This window comes from Fopius arisanus, unplaced genomic scaffold, assembly GCF_000806365.1.
Source record: "Fopius arisanus strain USDA-PBARC FA_bdor unplaced genomic scaffold, ASM80636v1 scaffold00001, whole genome shotgun sequence".
Taxonomy (NCBI): domain Eukaryota; kingdom Metazoa; phylum Arthropoda; class Insecta; order Hymenoptera; family Braconidae; genus Fopius; species Fopius arisanus.
Window position 1 is genome coordinate 3,196,017 of NW_011887740.1, and position 21,901 is coordinate 3,217,917.

At 40.9% G+C, this 21,901-nt stretch overlaps 1 protein-coding gene across 4 annotated transcripts in view; it reads left to right on the forward strand.

The window, feature by feature from the left end:
- Positions 1 to 21,901, forward strand: part of LOC105262860 (nucleolysin TIAR) — a 268,436-nt gene that overhangs the window by 128,005 nt on the left and 118,530 nt on the right. For all 4 annotated transcript variants that reach the window (XM_011298744.1, XM_011298708.1, XM_011298699.1 and 1 more), the window contains one exon: positions 17,082 to 17,139. In XM_011298744.1, the coding sequence (XP_011297046.1) occupies positions 17,085 to 17,139 (55 nt within the window). In that variant the 5' untranslated portion in view covers positions 17,082 to 17,084. The remainder of the gene's footprint in view (positions 1 to 17,081; positions 17,140 to 21,901) is intronic.

Genomic DNA, 21,901 nt, shown 5'->3' on the forward strand with positions numbered 1-21,901 from the left:
CCCCCCCCCTCTCTGCCCCTCTGCACCTCTGCCCCTCCTTGCTCACTCCCTCTTTCTCCTTCTTTTCCGCTCGTCATTCATTCTCTCCCTTTGTCGCTCTGCCGTGTTGTCCCTCGGCAGCCGCTTTCACGCCAACGCTCGAACGAGCCCCGTATCGCGAACATGGTACGGTAGGTGGCGGGCAAGGGTGATTTGTCGCCACGGATATGAGAGCGGCGAATGCCCCTCTGGACGCAATATTATTTTAAACGATGATATAGGAGAGGCGCGTGGTGCCGCAGAAACCGCGATGCCTGTTACTCTCTCGTTGGGTTGTGCCGAGTTGTGCTAAATGAAAATCACGAAAACGTATATGGCCGCACATCCGTATTCCGTTTCACACCACTCTCCCTCCCTCGGCCCACCCTTTCTTTTCCACCCATTTGTACAATTTTTAATTCTATTATTTTTATTACTTGCGTGGTGGGTACACATGGCTACTGGCTCACCGCACAGATTGCACCACTTCGCGTTATGGCACTTTTTATTTGAAAATTTCGGAGACATTTTACGGATATTTGCCAATGGAAGTCGGTGGAGGAATGTCGAGGAATATGGAGGAATATGGAGGAATGTAGAGGACGGAGATCTCACGAATTATTGAAGAATTTGCAAATTTTTAGAACGTGCAGATTAATTCCTTTCAATTATTATTATGTTATAAATTAATTCAATGGAATTCGAAAAATTCAATCGAGGCAATTCACGCTGACTTTTCCTCGCAAAATAAAACGGGATATTTCGTCGAAAAACTATTGAGTAGTAAAACCGAAATAGGATCATCCAACCCCGCATTAGCATCCCCCACTGAGTGCCCAATTACAGTAATTTCGGTGTGAGATTGAAGAGGTGTCTGACCGAAATAAAAAAAATCTCACCCAAGCTCAGGGAGCCTAGGGATTTTGAAGATAAAAGTTCTGGAAATTGGTATCCAGGATGAGCTGTATCGACGGGGGGAGGGGGAGTGAATCAGGAGGAGTAATGGCCGGTGGAAAAGAATGCGGTTGAGATATCTCAATTCTGCCGATACAAAATCAATTTACCATCGTTGAGACGCTAAGTCACGCGCGGTGGCGCTCATCTGGTGGCTTCCGGTTAAGACTTCCGGTCGGCGGGAAGCCAAAGTTCTGGGCAGTTTGTTACCCGGCTTGCGGGACCTGGGGTTGTCTCACGGGTTTATACGTGGCATCGACTCTCCCTATTCGCCCAGTAGCACAACCCTAGCATAATGTATTGTTGCTCACAGCAGTTGGTGTATGTGTAAAGGATGAAAACGAGACATGAGGCACTCGGTCGACGACCGCCCAGGGGTTTGAAGATGTCCATGAGAGCGCGCGGGGATAAAGTTTTGCCGGTTACCCTGGACTTGCAGTTTCTACCGGAGACAATTCCACACTGAAGAGACTAAAGAGACTAAAGAGACTACCCGAACAGTGGGACTTTATCCCCAGTCCAGCCACTTGAGTTATCTACCAATTGCCCCTAAAACACAAAAAACTCTGCATACCCCACATTTTTTTTTTCAACTGTATGACTATCGGATGATCAAGAGAAACGACGATAATTCTAATTAACGACATCGAACGGGCATTAACACCTCGACGAATGAACTCATTCCGTATCTGTCACACGAACATGGCCATTCAACAAGCTAATGCCCGTTACTACTGGTATTATCACCGTCTGCATACTCCAACCCTCCATTTCGATTTCCAATGACAACGTCTCACCTTGTGCCGCCATCGCATTAAAGGCAACGGCTTTATTCCACACTACTGTCCTCCCCCTCCATACCCCTCGACACCCCTCTCAGCCTTTCCCTTTAATACTTAATTACTTTGCTAATGCTTTGGGCTTCATATACTCAGTTAAGCTCAGAAAAAAGAAGGGGACAAAGGGGAGGATGAAGCAAAGTACAGTATCGTTAACTTCTCTCTCACCCAGTGTGCATAGTTAGACATTCCCGTGGCTGCTCATCCCTATGTGGTACCTTCAGCCCTTTTACTTGTATCGGTTTTCTCTATCGACTCCTCTTTCCACTGGGTATTAGCTAAAATACAAAATTAAGCCACAAGAGAGTGCACACTGTCTTTGGATTCTTGTGGTGAAAAAAGCCAGTGTTGGAGTTGAAAATCATGTGAAACTTTGCGAGTACTAGACATGTACTGCTGGATGGGTTACATATATTTGGGTTTTTTTTTTTCTTCACTCGTGGAATACAGTCGGGTGCTTTTACGCTGTTTCACGCCTTTTGAAAGTTGCCAGAATCCTCGCAATTACGGCACATTCCTTCTAAAAACTTTTTCGTTGCCAAAAGCCTCGTAAACAGACGGTGGTTTATATATATATTTTTTTAAGCTTTTTCATGAACATTTTCACTCTGCACTACTGGCCCACCATTCAACAGCTTTTTCCCTCCTCCTTTGCCCTTGTTTTCTGCCTGCATTTGGCCCAGGTGCACTGTCTAAAAGTATCATAATTATAACGCAATGACGACACATTTGTTTCTCCGTACACTTGCATTACATCGTTTGCTTTCTCTTAATTTATATATATATATGGAAGAAGGATGGAGCATGGGGTGGATATGGTGCATGGTGCAGCATAAAAATCTGTTTACCTGGACGTGCACGTACGGTGAATAATCATTATCCATTGAAAAAACAAACGGGGAATGGTATATCTGGGCGAGAGGGGACCAAGGGGATTTTATTTCTGTGTGATAAGAGAGGTGGAAATATTTGACTAAACGAAGCTTTTGATTTATGTGTGCATCCAATAAAATACAGGCTTAGCACTAATACAATGATAGGAATTCGAGTCGCGTAACACCCGTACTAACTGTGCAATACTGTAAAGCGGAGAACAGAACCGATAGCCATTCAGATAGGTAGAATAATGTTTTTATCCTATATGTGGATATTTGTTTGGAGATGTGTTCAATGGAATGAAAGGGGCGATTCAGAGTCGAGCGAAAAATAGAAACACAACCACCCAGGCTTTTATTCTCGGGTTAATTCATTGGGGTCCATTAATGCATTTCGGAGTTTGATAGAATGGAAATTATTATTGTCGATAGGAATTACTTTGTTACTGATTTATAAATTTATTCAATTGGTTTTTCAGGTGGGGGGTGTTGTGGAATATTTTCACCAACCTGAATTTCAGTGCGAGTACGTGATTTATTGTTTGGCGCAACTTGCACTTATATAAATTCGAGTTTAAACCTCTTTCTTTCCGTGTTTATTTTGATTGCAATTCCACATTCCCTTAAATTTAAAATAAATTTCTAACACTCGAGGTTCTAAAATTGTTCTAACAAATTTTATCTTCCCGATTTCACTGAATTTCTCATATGGCACTCCTCAAGTATATCAGTAAATATTTACTAAATAAAGCCGCCAACTCCAAACAGTAAAACCAAATTCCGTGTAATCCATTTAAAACTACTTTACAGTAGATACCATTTTTCGTGAAACACCACTGACATGCATATTCACGTGGAAAATGTTGGCGGGGAACAAAAATAATTATAAATTTCACCGGCAGTTAAGATAACCGTTAACGAGGGAATCGGGAGCAACCTGAAACTGCCTTGCACCCGGGGATATTTGTCCCCAAGGAGCATAACGAAATGCGTGCAAGTAACTCGGGTAAGAAATTATTGACGCAGTGTACCATGCTTATCGTAACAGCATAGTCCCGCCCGTTATTTTCGTTATTTCTATTTCCACTGGGATAACAAGTCTGCTATGCATTTACTGAAGAGCCGAAGGGAGCTTGCGATCGAGAGTATGTTAGCATCAGGTTGTTTCTCTCGTTATCCAATATACCATATAATGCTTGTAGGTTATTGTTTTGCATGATACAGAATAACGCAATCCACAAGGATCAACAGTGAACGGAATACATCAATAAACAAAAATTACAATTATAAAATATAGCGAAGCTGAAATTCGCTCTTAAATAATTGGTATTGAATCTTCAATTAAAGTGGAATATTAAATAGGGGGTTAATACGACAATTGAAATAATTAAAAAGAGGAAAAGTGGAACACTTTTATGAATGAGTTGCTCTTAAATTAAATTAAAGTTTGCAGCATCGCGGGTCACATGCATCTGTTTCTGAAATTCTACTTTACATGCACATAAAAGCACAATTGTCGAATGAATTGAGTCATGGGGTTTCGATGCAAATTTAATTGGAAGAATACGAAACCAACCGTGAATCCATTATCAACATTAGCGTGAACTAGACAACTACGAGTTCTTCTGTGCTAAATTTCAGTGCATGTGTTCTCGATTGTAAATTCCTTCCTGCGCAGAGAATAATATCTGGTTTCATTCGGTGGCTCACACGAAATTCTTTTCTACGTCTGACTTCCCATAGCATTTTGGAATAATTAATGGTGGGAAATCGGATATTGTATTACGCTTCACCGGTAGAAATTCACGGCGAAACCTATCATGAACTGGCGTACATCGCTTTCAGCTTTCGCGTGTGCATTCAACAATTATAAACGATTATTATTGACTCCATTAGAATCCGATTAATCCCTTTCTTTTTTATTTCGTAACGTTAGATTTGATGTGACTCTTGTTTAAAATACGAATAAACTGTCCACAAAATGTAAGCTTACTTATGAATCTCAGGGTAAAATTGTGGGATATCAGAACATTGGTGGGTTTTTTTTTTCCCGTGTAGGAAGGGATGAGAAGGAACCGATGAGAAGGTCTGAGTGAAAATTAATAAATACCGTGTACCATAACTTCGCCAGCTGAATCTTGTGTATTTTTACGATGGGACCGGATGAATAACAGAGTGAACAGTGGGGAAAATGCAAGAATGGTCGAGAGGGGCTGTGGAGATTTCACCGGGTGGAGAGCCGAGTGTATAGTTACCGAGAGGAGGAGTAAGTTACATGGGCTTGTGCCCGTGTACCTCCTTAACGAGGGGTAGTCTGTACAGCCATTCGCAAAGATCACGCTAGAGAGAGACCGTCTACCAGAACAACTCACCGAGGAACTCAGATTAAAATGAAACATTTCGAAACTCGGCCTTGGATGTTTGCCTCCCTGTGAATACTTAACTGTCCTCTGCGCTTAACTGTGCAGCATTTAACCTTCCAACCTCGAGAGCGCGGCAGCCCAAGATGACACGAATAGAGTGCAGACTCGTGTGTACAAAATTAATACATTCTACGTAATGTCTTGCCTCTACTTCCGCAAGATTTTAATTAGCAGAAGCAGTGTTCCATACTGTCGGCAAACACAAATCCAACCCCTCCTTTCTTCGTTTATTTCATTCCATTGCAGTTCTGAATTTCCTCCGGCTGAAGGGGAAAAATTACTGAATGTCGCAGCAATCATTTCTTAAGTCAGACGGATTTCACATTTATCAATCCCGGGAAGAGATAGATTTATTAATTCATGTCGATTTTTTAACTAGACCTTAGCTGCAGATAAGTGTACAATTGCCTGAAAATTATAATACCGAGAGAAATATATTCTTGAATGTTTTTTTTTTCAATTAGCGTTTCCTGTTTAAAAATGAAAGATTTCCGTAGATTTAAATCAAGCTAAAAGAATTTCCTCTCTTCGGAAATAAGGATAAATTTTTAATGCTGGACTTTTTAACCTGGAAATTGTGCTCTTCGAGGTGAATCAAGATGATATATTTGTCTGAAGAAATGAGTTTTATGATACTGTTTTTTTTTTGTTTTCTCTGAGTGTATTTTTCCTCATTCCACTGCATCATTTGAAACGGATCGAGGAAGTGGCTGGTGTCTGAGGAGAAAAAAAAATACAAAAACTCGGATGGTTTTTAATTTGCTAGGCGTCAGTCGTCACGATGGCGAGTTCAACGCACGGGCCGTTGAAGTCTGGAATATAAAGTACCCGAGGGTTGATGCATTGCGAGAAAATTGTTAAGACTCACTGTCGTCGTCCCTTCGTCCGGAAGCTGCCATCATTCGTGCCAGTGGAGACAGCGGTCTTGACATGTCTTCACGGCCTTGGACGTCGAAACTCAAGTTGGAATAGAAAAGTTTTTCGTCAGATCCCATGTGAAATATGTAACATGACTTCACAAACTATTTGCAAATGCATTATGCGAGTGTTAGGCTACTCAAACTTTGCAAGTTTGAATTGTTGGAAGGTTCTTATCCACTCGACACTTGCACAAATATTCCCCTGAATAGCTCAACCTACGCCTTTCATCAGTGATGTTTATTTATAAACTGGAGTGATGGGTGATGGAAAGGAATGATGCAAAGGGGTGAACATTGAATTTGCCACATCTATTAGCTATTGCCTTTCAAACGATCTTCCCAATTACTTTGGCAGCTGCATGGGCCCCGAGGCACAGCTATTCCATCCCCTCGATACATCCTCGTTGTGGATCACTTTGAAGGTGGACGGGAAATACTGGAAATCGTCTTCTTATCGCTCAGTAACTCACAGCAAGGCAAAAAAGTAGAGACATTGGCCAAGTGGATGGGTCTCGTCGGGACAACACACAAGTACAAACAGCAAGAGGTACGTAGACAAGGGGAAAAGAGCAGAACAGCTTGCCATCTCACTCGTACATTTGCCGGGAGCAATCGAAGCATTTGCTTCTCTAGAGTTCGATTTTTGTCCCCATTTAAACTCCAAGAACTGTCGACCATCCAAGATACACTTTTGTACTCGAGAAGGTTTCCCTTTAATTACAAGGACCATTTCTAAATTGGCCGTAATTCAACCGTTCACTCGCCTTTTACTGTTTTCTCTCAGTGACACTGTACGCCTTTTGTATTTCAAAAAGCGTAAAACTTTCGTGAGTCTCTTACCCAACCCCCGAGGGCACAAGTCGACAATTTATACATTCTCCATTCTTATTATCAGAAGCTATTATTTATCTTGTAAATGGAGACAAGGAGGTACTAGTCCATGTGCTATTGAAATATTGCTCCATTATTTTTATACCAATTTTTCCCCACGTCTTTCAGATGAAAAGTACACAAGGAATGAAATTATCCAAAAAATCATTGTTGTTGAATGAATTCGACATTAAACGCCGGAAATTCTCCGACAACATCTCTCAATATTATTTATCCTCACAATTTGCCATGACACGGTCCAACAAACTGATCACTTGTGGGGAGGGTAAAAAACAGAAGAGTCCGGGAATGTAAGTGGACTCTGATTTTCCTTCTTCGTGATTGAGTACAGATCTGATCGCTACTGGTTCACTCGACTCAACTTCCTGATGGTAAATGCCTTGGCCGAAAGTACGTATAAGCAATAACTAGAGGCACTCGGTTTCAGGCAAGTGCAGGCTATTCCATTCTTGGTAGAAATCTACCTTTCTATATAACATTTAAATTCCCTTCACCGCGCCTGGCCGAACAGTCCGCCTTTTTCCACCCCGAAGTCAGTCCAGGCAGCTTCCCTTCCGCCGTTAAACGACTATTTGTGCAACTTTTTAAATTTCCGGTTGTGAATTGCCTTCGTCTTTGCGCTCTTATTTTCCTCTCTCCCTTTCTTTCCTTCACTTCAACTCCAACCTGGAACAATAAATGCATCGTGTCTCCACGCGAGCATTTCACGTTACAGCCACACAGCTCAAGTACTCGGGGGTGGCTCACGGTGCATAGCTAATGCATGTGCAATTTGAGCCGGTGTTTCCCCTTTTTTTTTCGGAAGAGATTAAAAATAAAAACTTGAATAAAAAAAAATGACAAAGTACGGACTACGAGGAATGAAAGATAGTAGGAGACCAACGGTCAGATGAGTATTACTGTAGAAATGGTTAAGTGGGGGGGACGAGGCCAGAAGTGACGTTCACTCACCAGGGGGTGACTCTGCAGTCGTGTACTATGCTAATCCCGGTACGTTATGTTGCGCATAAAACATAAAACTCACTTGCTTTCTCGCTTCCACTCTCACCTTTTAGTTTTCTCGAGGGTGATCGTAATACGAGTCGCACCAGTAATTCCATCTGAAATGCAAATCTTTCAGAGTCCAAACCCATTTTCATATATATATATTCTCTGTTTTTCATACTTTTTTTTTCGCCATTCCTCGTGATTGCCATTAAAGTGCAGGATGATAATGCAGTCGTGGGTATCTGATTTATTTTCAATGCGCCTCACATTCTCGCCACATATTCTCTTTGATCTTTTCAAACTATCAGATACAGGGAGAAGTATTTGCAATCAAATTTTTTTTTCGGTCATTTCGCGGTCGTTCTTGTTTGTTAACTCGTGGAAAACTTGGAAAATTTGACCTGGTACCTGTACTTTGAGATTGTTGGCTGCAATTGTTTGGGTTTTTGTCGAGGTTACGGTAAAATTGGTGGAACGAAAGATTTTGTATTTTAAAACCAGATTGAAATATCGAAGTACTTGGTAATTAGAATTCAGGACTATGCAAACTCCATCATTTACTTAATTTTCAATCATAGTATGAATATTCAGTACGAAGTTACGGGAAATTCTCCATTAATTTGGTTTAAGAATATTTCCGTTCATTACAAAGTTATAATTCCCCTCCATTTTTCAATGAACTGTAGATTTTCGAAAAAAAATTAATTGTCCGCTTTCGGCAATAATAGCCAAAATTTTATAAAAACAGCGAGCTGTGTGGTGGCCATGCTGCTAAACTGACATGGTGTGAAATAGCAATTAACACCCTTCTGATGAAAAATAAATCCTCACCCGTGTAACCGCGATTGTCGAAGGGAGGTGGAGCAATATTAGTGGTGTTCGTTGAGCCTCCCACCCCCAGGTTCTCCCTGCAGTATGTGAGGTACGTGACTGATCCCCACACCATGTAACCCCAAGAAATTTCATTGTAATATCTGGCAGAGCTCCACTCCCCAAATGGCGCACGAAATCACATCGAAGCCCCTACCCCGTGTTTATATATACTCGTACAATTTTTCACCGCATTCTCGTCTTTTTTTTTCCCCTTCGATGCTCACCTGAAAAATACGAAGCGGTCAAGTGAAATTTTTAAAGGTTTATCCGCCAAATATCCTGCCGTCGATCATACCAATGTTTCTCCAGGCTTAATTCATCTATCATCCACACGAGTTGAATCAACAAATTCGTAAAAATATTTCTCATGAAATAAAAATGAAAGAAAAATACGTGCGGCATGTGTGATTGCGATGCAAACAATTGGAAAATATTGTGAGTGAAAATAGACTGGAATTTTTGATCCACACCTTTTTCAGAAACTGCCGTTACTATATTGCATACCTTCACTTTTGTGTTGCATGTTCAGGTGCAAGCGCGCTATTATAATGGAGTATAGCACACTGGTATTAAAGTGGCACTGATATTTAAAGCAGTCACTGTAACTCGACCAACTCCTTACACCCGGTGGTGTGCCGAGATTGCCGGATAGCCGGAGAGTGGGAGGGAAGAAGTAAAAGTAAGGAACTTTTTTCCACGTCATTTAACCCGAGGAGTTTGGGGGATTTGGGGCGGGCATATACTAACCGATGATATTATTCACAGAGTTTGGAGCCCCGTCAGCGGGGCTCTTTGAAAACCAGGGCCTTGTCATTTCCAAGACGGATTACCGATCCTTCCGGAAATGATGTGTTACAGAGTCGAGTCACTTCAGCAAAGCTAAATGATTTTCCTATAGCAGAAATTCAATTTGAAGGTTCCCTCCAGATTGAGCCGTTAAATATCTTGCTGGGTCATCTACAGATATATTCATTCTGATTATCATCTTAGCTCAATAGATTAACGAAATTTAACCATTTGAATTAAATTTCATTCGTTAATGAAAAAGGGCATTGATGCTGGAAATTGGAATGATGAAGCTGCACAGCTGGAAGAAGGTTATGTGTGGGCAACAATTCCCAGTTGTGTTCTCAATAAAACCTGAAAGTACTGACAGAAAACACTGTAGGTACTTCTTCCCAACACCTTTTGTTACTTGATTGCCAAATACACTTAACCCAAGGACATTAAAAATACTTGGAGCACATACTTTGGGAACTTTCCAGCAGTGAACTTTCTTTAAATACCAGTTAACACTGATGCAAAGTACTTTGCTTTTATGTAGTGAGTATTTTCATTGAATGAAAATTCGTACTTCAATGAGTAAAGTGAATCAACAATTGTTCAATTATTGGAGCAGTTGTAGCGAACAATGGAAAGTATCGAAAGGCAAAGGGCCAATCTAAGGTTAATATCCCTCAATTAGTTCCCTACTGAATTTTGATATCACTCTCGGACGTTCCCGTTATGTTTGACCGTCAACATAGTTTCAAACATTACGGATCACTTACCCGGCGTAAACCAGTATATGGCACCATTATACCAGAGTTGACAAACAAAGCACAAAGTAGTTATCTAACCTGTACCAAGACTGTGATACTCCAAAATGATTGGACGCACCTTCGACAACGTAATCGAAGTCAAATTCATTCGTGTGCAAAACAAAGTTCCATGCACATTACAGACCACTGGCAATGCAATCCATCTTGAAAGTTCGAATAAACTCGTTACGCGTTTGATTCGCAACTCTCAACAATGACAGGTGATTTGCGGCCAATTGAGAAACGGCTTTGAACAACCAGACTTTTTCGCTTTACAATCACAACTGGTTTTCATTAACTTTGAAAAAAAAAAAATCCATAGCCCCCACTGTTGTTCGTAAAATACTTTTTACTGTTCGAATCGTAAAATCCGAGGCTAATTACTGTTTTTATTATTTTCCCGTCAGCCTTTACGGCGTCACGGCTCTGTTCGCTTCCACTCGTAATCCCCCTACGTCTCCCCCTCCCCCCTCCTTACCACCCCCATCGAAATATCAAAGGACAATGTACAGGTACAAGAGGTATGGATAATAGTATGTCTGTCGGCAAAAGATAGGGCACATCTGGGGAGAGAGAATTCAGTAGAAAAGTGCAGTGCACGTCAGACTTGGCTGTCATGAAGTGTTTGTGTGGATAGCAATACCCAATAAATAGTCGAGGTGTCAAGGGGGTGAGATAGGGAGGGGGCGGGGGCTATAGTGGGGATACATGTCTGGAATAAGAGTGTATTCGACATAAAGTGTCAAAAGTGCGTTTGAGAATGAAGATGGTCTGGGTGATAACGCGAAAAAACAATCTTAACGCATTTGTGACCCGAATAACGTAGCGCTTTGTGGGTCGACACATAGGCAACGGGTGGTTGAGGGGTGAAAGGGTGAATTGAGGGAAATTGGGGGGCCTGGGGGGCTATTGCTGACGAGAACGAGTGAATCCAACGAGTTTAGACGGAAGTGGGGAAACGGTAGACTATCCGAGCGAGTGACTTTGAGTGAGACAGAGAGAGGGACAGTAGCTTTTGCGAAAGAGCTTTAGGCTAGCTCCGCCCCCCCACCAATGGCAATGCACAGGGCATCGGTTGTCTTCCGGTGTGGTGGCCAATATGAAACGGCTGGCAGTCGCGCAGCCTCCACTACGGACCAATCCATGCCTAGAAAAAGGATCGCAATATCATTTTACACTCGATGTTACTCTTATCTCTTTGTCAGGCAATATTGAAAAAAATAAAGGGATAAAGAGAGGGCGATACTGTGGCTGTCTTCAGTGTGCGACCACCCGTTGCTTCGTTGGGTAGCTAGTCAAATCACCCACATGACACCCAAACCCCCTTGTTCACCCACTCCATTTCTCGAGGAGCACGACAACCCAGAATCAATCGATTTTCCAACCACGTGTCTGGCATGTTATACCCTCATACTCTCTGTTACCTTTGCATGTCTCGAATCATCGATAAATTTCACCTCTATTTGTTGTGAAACAGAAAAAAAAGTTAACTTTCCACTCCTCTCGCTGAAATGTATCCACTGGGAGTTTTATGTTTTTTGATATTTGATATATGATATGGATGAGGCACTCAATGGAGTGTCGCCCAGGAGTAAACTCGTGATACATGGGAAACTCATAAATTTAGTTATCTTTACTTTCATCTCGTACATCGAGAAAAAAGTTGGAGAAAAATTACCGCTCTCATACCTTCGCTTTTATTCAAGTCGCGTTATCCCGAGGAATTTACTGTAGTCTTCCATTATGACGGAATAATTGATCTGAATTTGTGAAATATTTATTATCTGTTCGAGAATAATATTTGAAGAGATTGATTAGTTTGCAGCGGATTTTCATTATATTGTATAAATTGGAACATTCAAGGATTGTCCGGGCTTGACTCGGAAACAAACCTGTAGCTTATCATTTCATCCGCTTTGGAACTATTGTCGATAATTGAAACTACATTGACAGAATTATTAATTCGCTCCAAATCGAATTCGTTTACTACTGACGGAATCTAGAGTTACATATGCAGATAACTGTTAATAGATGGAAATATTTCTGTATTTTTTCTTTTCCTAGAGCGATAACGGAGTGCGTCAACGTAACAGAAGTACTCTCTTTCAATTATGAAAATTATTGGCCGGGAGTTGAAGAGAACCTCCTTCTATTGTAAGAAATTTCCATTCTGCAGAATTTTTTTTTTTTGAAAAAGTTTAACAAAGGCTTGTTAGCATTCCATGATTGCTCAATTAGGAAGACTGTCCACAATTCCGACGCCACAGCCTCGATGCTTTTTCCCTCTCGGGTGCACCTAGAAAAGATCAAGAATGGGATAACGTGGCGAGAACATAATCCACAAAGTGAAGGGAAAGGGTGTCAAGTTGAGGGCTTATCATTTAATTGCGCTATCGAGTAAATTACAGCTCGAAGTAATGCACGGGATATTTTCCGAGTGAAGACCATCAATGTGTCCATCTATGTGCCAACAGAAAATACTGGTAGAATGTCAAAGTACCTGCCTCCGGGGAAAAGCGGGAGCAGATCTCCTGTCTCTTAGATTTTCAACTTTCCCACTGTTCCCAGGAGAGTCCCTCCATCCGCCAATGTCTTACAAGAGCATGGATTCTAATTCTTTATTCAGGATTACAAAGCAAACAGGCATAAGAATTTTATACCCACGAATAATGGATTCGTTATGCTCTTTAAATTCCCTCATTCAATGTTACAGACTTTCCATTTGAATTTTTTCCCTCTACGTTGAGGTCTACGCGGGTCATCCCGAGTGGAATGAGCGATCCAACGAGACGACAATCGTCGAAGAATGTAATTGTCCCAAGCAGAAAGATCAAAATGTCACTGAGCTATTCTGGAATTTAAATATCGAAAGAGGAATTCGTCTCATTCCGAGGGATACGGATCGCTTGGCTTCAAAGACACTGGAAATAGAATAATTGCTATAAAAATTACCCTGGTATCCATTACATGAGACACTGTCATCATCGTTTTTTGGAGTGAAACCTCCGGATAAGTGGGCCGAACATCCTTACCCCTGGGGTCACATGTCTCGAATGTTTCGCAGTGCAAGCAGCCACTTCAAGGGAAAACATTCCTTGGAGAAGTGGAGCTGAGTAGATACACGAAGAGAAGAGGAATAGGAGGGTGGTGGCAGTGTAACCCAGACCAAAAGCTCGTACGTGCCAGCTTGTCGATTAGTCCCAGGTATATATACGATATATCCTATACGCGTCGCGTACTTGGAATTTTCGAGCTCAACCGATCCTCCTTGTACACCCTTCTTGTCACCTACACCACAGCCATCAGCTCTCATTTACCCTAATATTTGGAATACTCGAAGATAAAATAACCAGAGAGTTTCCGTTCTTCAGCTCACTGTTGTCAGTAATTATGTGAAAAACAAACTTTTCGAATGAAAAATGAGCGGAGAAATTGTCATGCAGAGCAGTCGCACTATCTCGCTTCATCCTTTCGGAATTCCGAATGAACGACTCAGTCACGAATGAGGGAGATAAAACTGGAAAAATAAACTCAAAGAAGAAATATTAATAAGCTTGAAAATATTTGAGCCATTGCAGCTGTAAACGGTGAGGGGTAGGAGCTAGTGTACTTTGACTGGTAGGAATTTCAGGGTATATAGTAAGCGGCCCTTGTACACCAAGGGATCCAGCAAACGACCGCAGTCTCCATTCTCTTTGCTTTCAAAGTGTATCAACTCGCCCCCCAAAGACCATCCCTTCCGGCCCCTCTGGTCCGCTCGGCTTGCCCCAGGAGTACCGAGGATTTCACGCAATTTCCACCAACTTTGGTCGTCGAAAGAGAAAAATTCCTCCGCCAAACTTTCCTACCGTTTCTCGTAAACGATTCACTCGATGAATAAATAATACAACGAGATGAATGGGGGAGATGATGGAGAGGACCAAATGGAATATTCGATCCTTTTGTCAAAGTTGTTGCCGAAAGCGCCGTAATCAAGACTAATCGAATTATCTTGAGAATCGACTCGTCAATTAACCGATATTGGATATATTTCTCATTTTTTTTTCATGAGGTAAAAAGTGTACGTCAGTCGGATTTAAATCGTTTTTTTTTTTGATTATTTACATCAATTTTTAGGTTGCCTCTCAAAAAAAAAAATATATATTGTCCAATATTGATATTCTAATATTATATTGGAAAATATTACGAGTCAAAAATGAGACATCAAAAATATCAGGAAAAGTCGTAGAGCTTCAGTCAAGTCGACTAGAAGTACTATCTTTAAAAATATTTTTATGGTGTGTATAAATAATTTATAATTGGATATAAACGAGTTGTTGAGGGACAACTACGTGGGATTAGTTTTGGGAACAAAGAATGTATGAGGGCGAGTGGGGTTGAACAGCTCGAGGCATTATTACTCTACTGAGGCTGTTAGTAGCATGAGCTCCTCGGTCAGCCTCGGCTTTCACTCATTTTCGTTTAGTAGCTAAAACTGTTTTCCCCCATTAAATGTGCTTATATGAGATACTAGCTGCTTTACTGTGGTCTACCTCGTCCAGTGATATCAATAAAGATAATAGCACAATAAATATCTACTGGCTGGTCAAACGATCGTGAACTTGGCGTCCACCAAAAGTCCACCTATCAGCCATTTTCCACGAGATTTTCTCAGCAAAACTAGATTCGCTCCTATAATTTATATCTTTCTACCTAAAATCCTTGGAAAATCTCGAGGTCATAAAAGTGGGTAAGTCCAACTATCCATAAGCATGATGTCACAACTAATTTTACGGTGGCTAATATTTCCGTTCACACCGGAAAATGGAAGACCGCGAATGTTTCGGAGAACAGGATTTTCGTCCGGGATTTGTACCGATGCAAGTAAATATTTGGTATTTCGCCATTAACTATTTCGAAGTGAATTAGATGGACTTGAAAAAATCCAATAATTGAAAATTCAACATTTTATGAGACAATCGAGGAGAGCAGATAATTTTTTAAATCTGGAAAATTCAGATGGCTATATCTTTCCTTTTTTTATCAAATAAAAATTCAATTTTCCTCTTTTCCCTTTTACGTTCCTTACGAAAAAAATTTCCGGAACTCTCAATTTCGTTTTATGAATGTGAATTTTTCTCGTATTGACACTACATTTTCCCATAAATCCACAAAAATTTGATGAAATTCTATACTTGGATTTTTCCTGAATAAGCCCTATATATTTTTCCAAGAAATTTGTTTGCAAAGATTTTCTGCATTCTTTTTCTCCACGAGAGAAAAGAGTCCACGACTACTTGGTTAAAATTAAATCCGGGAAATTTACCTGTAATCTTACTGAGAAAAAAGCATGAGCCAGAATAGCTGAGTTAATGGAAAAAAGTTTGTCGTATATTATGTAAGACTCGGGGTGTGAAAAAATTCACCCTCTTAATATATAAATATGACACGATGGGGGAAACACCGAGGCTCACCGCGTAAGGATTAACTATTAAAAAACTACAATATAGTATAAACTTATTTTCTTGGTGCATAACGAATGGAGTAGGGCGGTTCGAGACCGGTGGTGAAAAAAAAAATGTGCGGGGAAAAAAAAATAAGATGGCGGTGGGGGAGAGAAGACAAGCGGACCCGAGCAAACTATTAAAAGTTGCAAATTGCTGCGGACGTGCTGCAGGCCTGTGGTGATGGTGCCGTTGGTGTCTCCCGCGCCATTTCTTCGGTTTTCTATGTCCATGCTTCTTTTCAACTTTTCTCCTTCGTGTACGAATTTACCACCACAAAATTTTCGTTGTAACAACCTTTCACTGGGCCATGGGGTAGAAGATTTCAATTATCACAGTGGTACAACATTTTTCCATCATGCTAACTCGATTATTGTAGCTCACCAGTTCACCTACTGCTTTTTCTCGCCCAGTTTTCTGCGGTTTCTCCTCTCATACGGGCTGCAAACAACTTGCTGGAAAAAAATTGACTCTGCTAAGTAAATGCACTTGAGATAACCAAATATGTGAAACATGAAAAAATACTGAAAGAAATTTCGATTTAATTCATTCTCCGTTCAAATTACTTTGGCACTTGTACATTCACACCAATACACACACGTGAATTCGAGACGAATCAAGGAAAATGTCAAAAGTTAAACAATTCATTTTAAGGATATCCAAATAGTTTACTTGTGATTTATTTTTACGCCATTTTTGTGGCAATTTTTGCCCAACTTTTTCCTCCGCGTTGACGCGCACACATACGTCTTTACCTCGGGGAAAATACTTGTAGGATATGGCAGAAAATCCCCATGCAGGAAGTCACGAACTTTAGGAAAGATTAAGGTGGCTTCATAATCGCCTTACCATCTGCTTTCGTCTTCTGTCTCGGGCAAGTCAAGATCGCAGACGTTCTCCGTTTTTCCTCAGATTTTCAAAAAGACTTGATTATTATTTCTTTCACTATTTAATTATTTGTAATGAAAGCCTGTAACTTAATTCCAACAAAAATGACAAGTTGGCGATGATAATATCAGAAAAAAGTATTTCTGAGGGAAATTGAAATATCAATTTACAAGTGGTGATAATAATTCTAAGAATTCCGGAACAAAAGCACTCATCTCCTTTTACCACTTTGCTCCTGAATTTCGCTCCGCGTACCAAACTAACCGTGAAATTCTCATTTTTTTCTTCAACAAGGAAATCCTCTATTTTCACTAGTGTCTAAAGATCCTCGCCTTTTTATTGTGTTGCAGGAAATGAAAGTCAACTGGGCAACATCACCGGGAAACCAGCCAAAGCAGGACACAAGCAGTAAGTATTACGACGTGCGTATGACACTCCTTCATGCCACGTTTTATGGCACCGTTATAGATAGTGACAGTGTCTGGAGCGTGAGAAATATTGAATCCAGCGAATTTATCTGCTGTTTCCGTGCTCCAATTGAAGCGTATCGATTCCAAATAAATAACCGTTTCCGTTATTATCCCGATGATTTACATAATCAATTAATCCACTTCACATTCACGGATTATTCAAATTAATTTCCTTTTTTGACGATTCAATATTAAAATTCGGAGCTGGAATAACCGGAAAATCTGCACGTTTTAAATTCACCCGCAAAGTCATTAGGATTTTCAATGACATGAGTTTGAATTGAGTTGCAACTAAAAACGGTCAGGAAATTTCTCAGGTATCTTAAAAATTTGAAAAAATCGGGGCTTTCAATATAAAAATTCATAAAGCACTTTTACCTCATTAATACAATGGTAGAAAATGTATAAAATAATGTATTCAGAAGTACAGAGGTACTAAAGTGCCACTGATAATCATGATTTGTGATAAAAAATTGAGTAGCTTTGAAACTTGCAAATCTCCGGAGGACAATGGCGAGTTGGGAGGGAAAATTCGTCCAATTCCCGGTGGATAGTAAACGTTCAACAGGATCTTACGCAACCACGTTGTTTCCATTGCAATTCGTAGGAATGGTAGTGGGTTATATTCCCCGTTGGTAGTGAAGTCCACTCGATACATAAAGGCACGCAGACACAAGCAGAGCATCACGATTCTGAGGATACATGCGCTTGGTTCTCTCTCGAGTCTCCCTGGTGTCATCCACTTCAACTGAATACATATACATGCGCCCAAACTTCAAGTGAGGCTAACTCACCTTTCCCAGTATTACATTTACGTGTGTACTTCTAGCGGCTTTTTCTACTGCCATTTTCAGCTCACTCTTTTCCGGTCGTTTTATTCGGAAACACTCGAGACTGTTTTCCGTGGATGACGTTGTCTGGTTTCTTGCTTTTAGTGCAACTCGAGGACTCGAAAAACGAGATGGAGGCTATTATTTCCTTGGTACAGGGGTAAAACGATTAAAGTCGTCTGATGTATTGTAAGATTTTTTTTATTCCGGTCTCCGTTACGCATCTTTGAATTTTATTGAAAAAATTGTTCGATTGCTTCTAGAAATTACTTCTGGAAATTTCGTTCGTGAAAAGGAATTATTCAAAGGGAAGATCATAGAAACTGTAAATTTAACTGGGGATGCAGGATTTGGAATTGTCTTGTAACATAGTCCTAAATTAATTGGGGAATTAAATTTGAATTTGAATTAATTTTTGTTCAAAAATAGCGAGGGTTTTTCTCGTATTTTTGGATATCCGTTAAAATGACACTCCTCATTCGAGAGCTTTGATGGAATTGACTCCCACCATATTACGGAGATTGCTGACTGTTTTCTTTTCAATTGGATGGAAATTCTGAATTTCACGGACAATACCTTCACTTCCTAATTGAAGAGGCATTCTTTTTTTTACGCAGTCTAGCATCTCGTTTTATGACAACAAATAAAAGGGTGCGAGAGAGAATGAAACTGGAAACATTCTTCTTCCCCCATGGAACTATTCATGACCTTTTTACACCATTTTTAGAGCGCATGAAGCGCATTTTGAAAGATTGAACTGAATAAAATTCGAAAGACCATTTCACCCGTTGGCAAACATCGCGGAAGATAGAATTTTGAAAAATTTACCACGCGAAAGCTCGTGGTCATCCACAAGACCATAAACCACAAGTAGAACCAAAAAATCGTCCGAAAACGACCTCAAGATTCTGAAGAATATCTTCAATACCTCTTCGATCAACATCTCACGTATCCCCTGGACTCCTCCATTTTTCGATTCCAGGAAAATTCTATTGGTAAATTAAATATTGATTCTCACAGTATGAAGTCCGAAGGGTGAGCACATATCGTGGCAGGCTAGGGCATCTGACCGCGAGAAATACAGCCGCGGCTAGCCGCGCCACGACGCTTAAAATTCAGTACATGGCGGAGGCAATATTTAACTCAGCCCGAAATTCCTCTTTTTATGGACTTGTAAAACCGTGACAGGCACATGGGACCCGATCCTCGGGCTCTCTTCTCCACCGGTAGCCAACTCCCGGGGTGACTCGACGAGCCTTCGTATATTTGGTTGTTACTCTGCTGTTCCATCCCCACCGTCGCCGCTTTTTCTCCCAACCTACATCGTCCAAGAGTACCAACAAATGCAAAACTAAAAGCATTCTGGCATTTCCTGAATGAATATGTTCAACTTCATCTGCTCATATATTTCACTTCGCCTTTATCTACTCATCTACTCACCCCTGCCCACAAGCAGGTCAATGAGATTACATTATACACAGCTATATTTCGAATAATTGCATAAAGAATCTAAAACAACTCCTGACGGTTGAATAATGAGAAAATGACGATTATTTTCTCTCTATTTATGCAACAGAATGACGTGAAGTCAATTTCTGTCAAAAATTTTCCTAATCTCTTGCACTCCCTCTCGATTAGCCTGAATGGGTAGTGCGATAGCAGATAAAGCTATGATTGGGGTTAATTCAATTTCTGAAGTTATGTGTCACGTCAGCGTCATTATCCGACACGAAAGACATAACAGTCAGTTGCCACGTTCATTCTCCATCACTAATGAGTCATCAGCCGACAAAGGAGGCTATTTCTCTTTTGGAGAAATAAAGGAGAAACAAATCATTATGAGGATTTTTTTTTCAATTTAGCTACGTCAATTCTTGTCGATCAGTTATTATTGGTAATTTCAAAATAAATTTCGGTTTTGAATAGGCGAAGGATTCAAAAAATTCATGTAATGTAAGTTAAGTTAAGAAAATTGAGTTGTTCCAAAAATTCACATCCTTTCACTGGAAATTGCGGAATTAAATTTCAAAGGTCATAATACCAAATCTCCTGGATATCCTCGTCGTATTCTGACTCAAATTTAATCCACGGTATTCAAGATTCACATATTCTTCCATTTCCAATACATTTCTCTCCAAACGATGAGTCCGACAATAAATCACATCTGTTTGTTCTCGGTTACAGCAAGATGTAAAAAAAAATAAGAAACCTGAGGAGCAGTTTCCTCCATGTAAGCTCACTAAATTGTTTGTCTCACAGAGAATCCTGAATACCCAAGTTTTTCCAACAACACCATTGGATACCAGCTGTAAACTCTGGTAGTGCACACCTGGGTTACTAGTCAGTAACTGCTGTACCCGAGGTTTCTTTCATTCTCCCAGCTGTTTTCCATAGTCACATTGAAGAAAATCGATGTGTACATACTTCAAAATGAACATCTACCTGTAAATAATGAGATGATCGCTGCCCGGTCACTCGTCGAGTATTTCCACCATTTCTGGAAACTCAAATGTATTCATGAAACGAAAAAGCAGTGCTGTTGATCCCCCATTCGGAAGTTCGTCACCAAGTGTGAGGGAATGGTGTATGCGAGATTCTCCTGAATAATGAATGATGCCTGATATAATCGTACCGGCATTTACAGGGTTTCACGACACAAAGGACATATCTTCTCAACCAGCTCCACTATCGTATTCCGTTTGCCGATGGACTGGGCTATTGCATTAAGCCATCAGTGAACCATCATCTTGACTGTTTACACGCACCATCAACGGAATCCTGTGAAGGGCACACGATTCCCTTGTTGTTCACCACCACACCTACACACGTGAGGACATACCACAGGTGATACAGTGCGCCGTGAATCAACAATCACTGGCATAAATAAGATAGTTTGTGTGCAATACCCAAGAGATTGAGTGCAAGCCAACACCTAGCCAAATCTCCACATGCAGTAAAGATTTAAGGTTTAAACAGTACAACTGACGTACATGCATTTGGCTTGCTGGGTCATTGAACACTTTTGCATTCACTGGGTTGGTCTGTTATGGCAGTACACCAGCAATAACAACAATGACATAGACTGAGAGACAGCCGGACCGAGAAATGGGATAGAGAGCGAAAACTAGTGGATCGTGCATTCTCTTTGTCGAAGCGTTGTACGACGAAACCGCTCTGTTTTCCACCCAGTTCTCTCCGTCCACCCTCCCAGTGGCCCGATGTTCGCCTCTCGACCGAGAACCATCGGTGGTGCTTGTAATGGTGTTGGTCACGGTGTGGTGGAGGCTGCCGATGGCATTTGCGGCGAAGCGGCGAATCGGTAAACCACCATACCCCACTGCGGGACCTGGTCAAGGGGCTCGTCGGAGAGGAGTTTGTATTGTACCATGCATAAATCCCCCTCTTCGCCTCAACCCCTCACCGATCGAGGCTGACCTGCCAACAGCGTGTCACTTTGAGATCGCCTGTCAGTTCGACAGAGGGATGGACTCCTAGTGCTAAATAGACACCGTTTCAGCCGATATTGAGACCTGGTGGACCATTATCCACCGTGGCTCACCGCAATCTTGTCTGGATATCGTTCATTGTTCGGCTTCAGGGGCGAAGGTGCAGGGTAAGTAATCCCAGGATCTGTTGTTCGTGATTCACCTACGATATCAATATCGGCTAATTTTTCACAATCTCTAAAAATACGGGACAATCTGCATCAAGATGCAAGGCTCCAGACCTCAGTCTTTGATTTATAAATAATTTTTTTAAATTAATAATCTCTCCTCATTTTTTCGTAAAATTGGGTATTTGAAATTCCGGAAATCGTGAACATTTTACGGGAATTTAATTCACCCGTCAATAAAATAGCAAATCATTTGT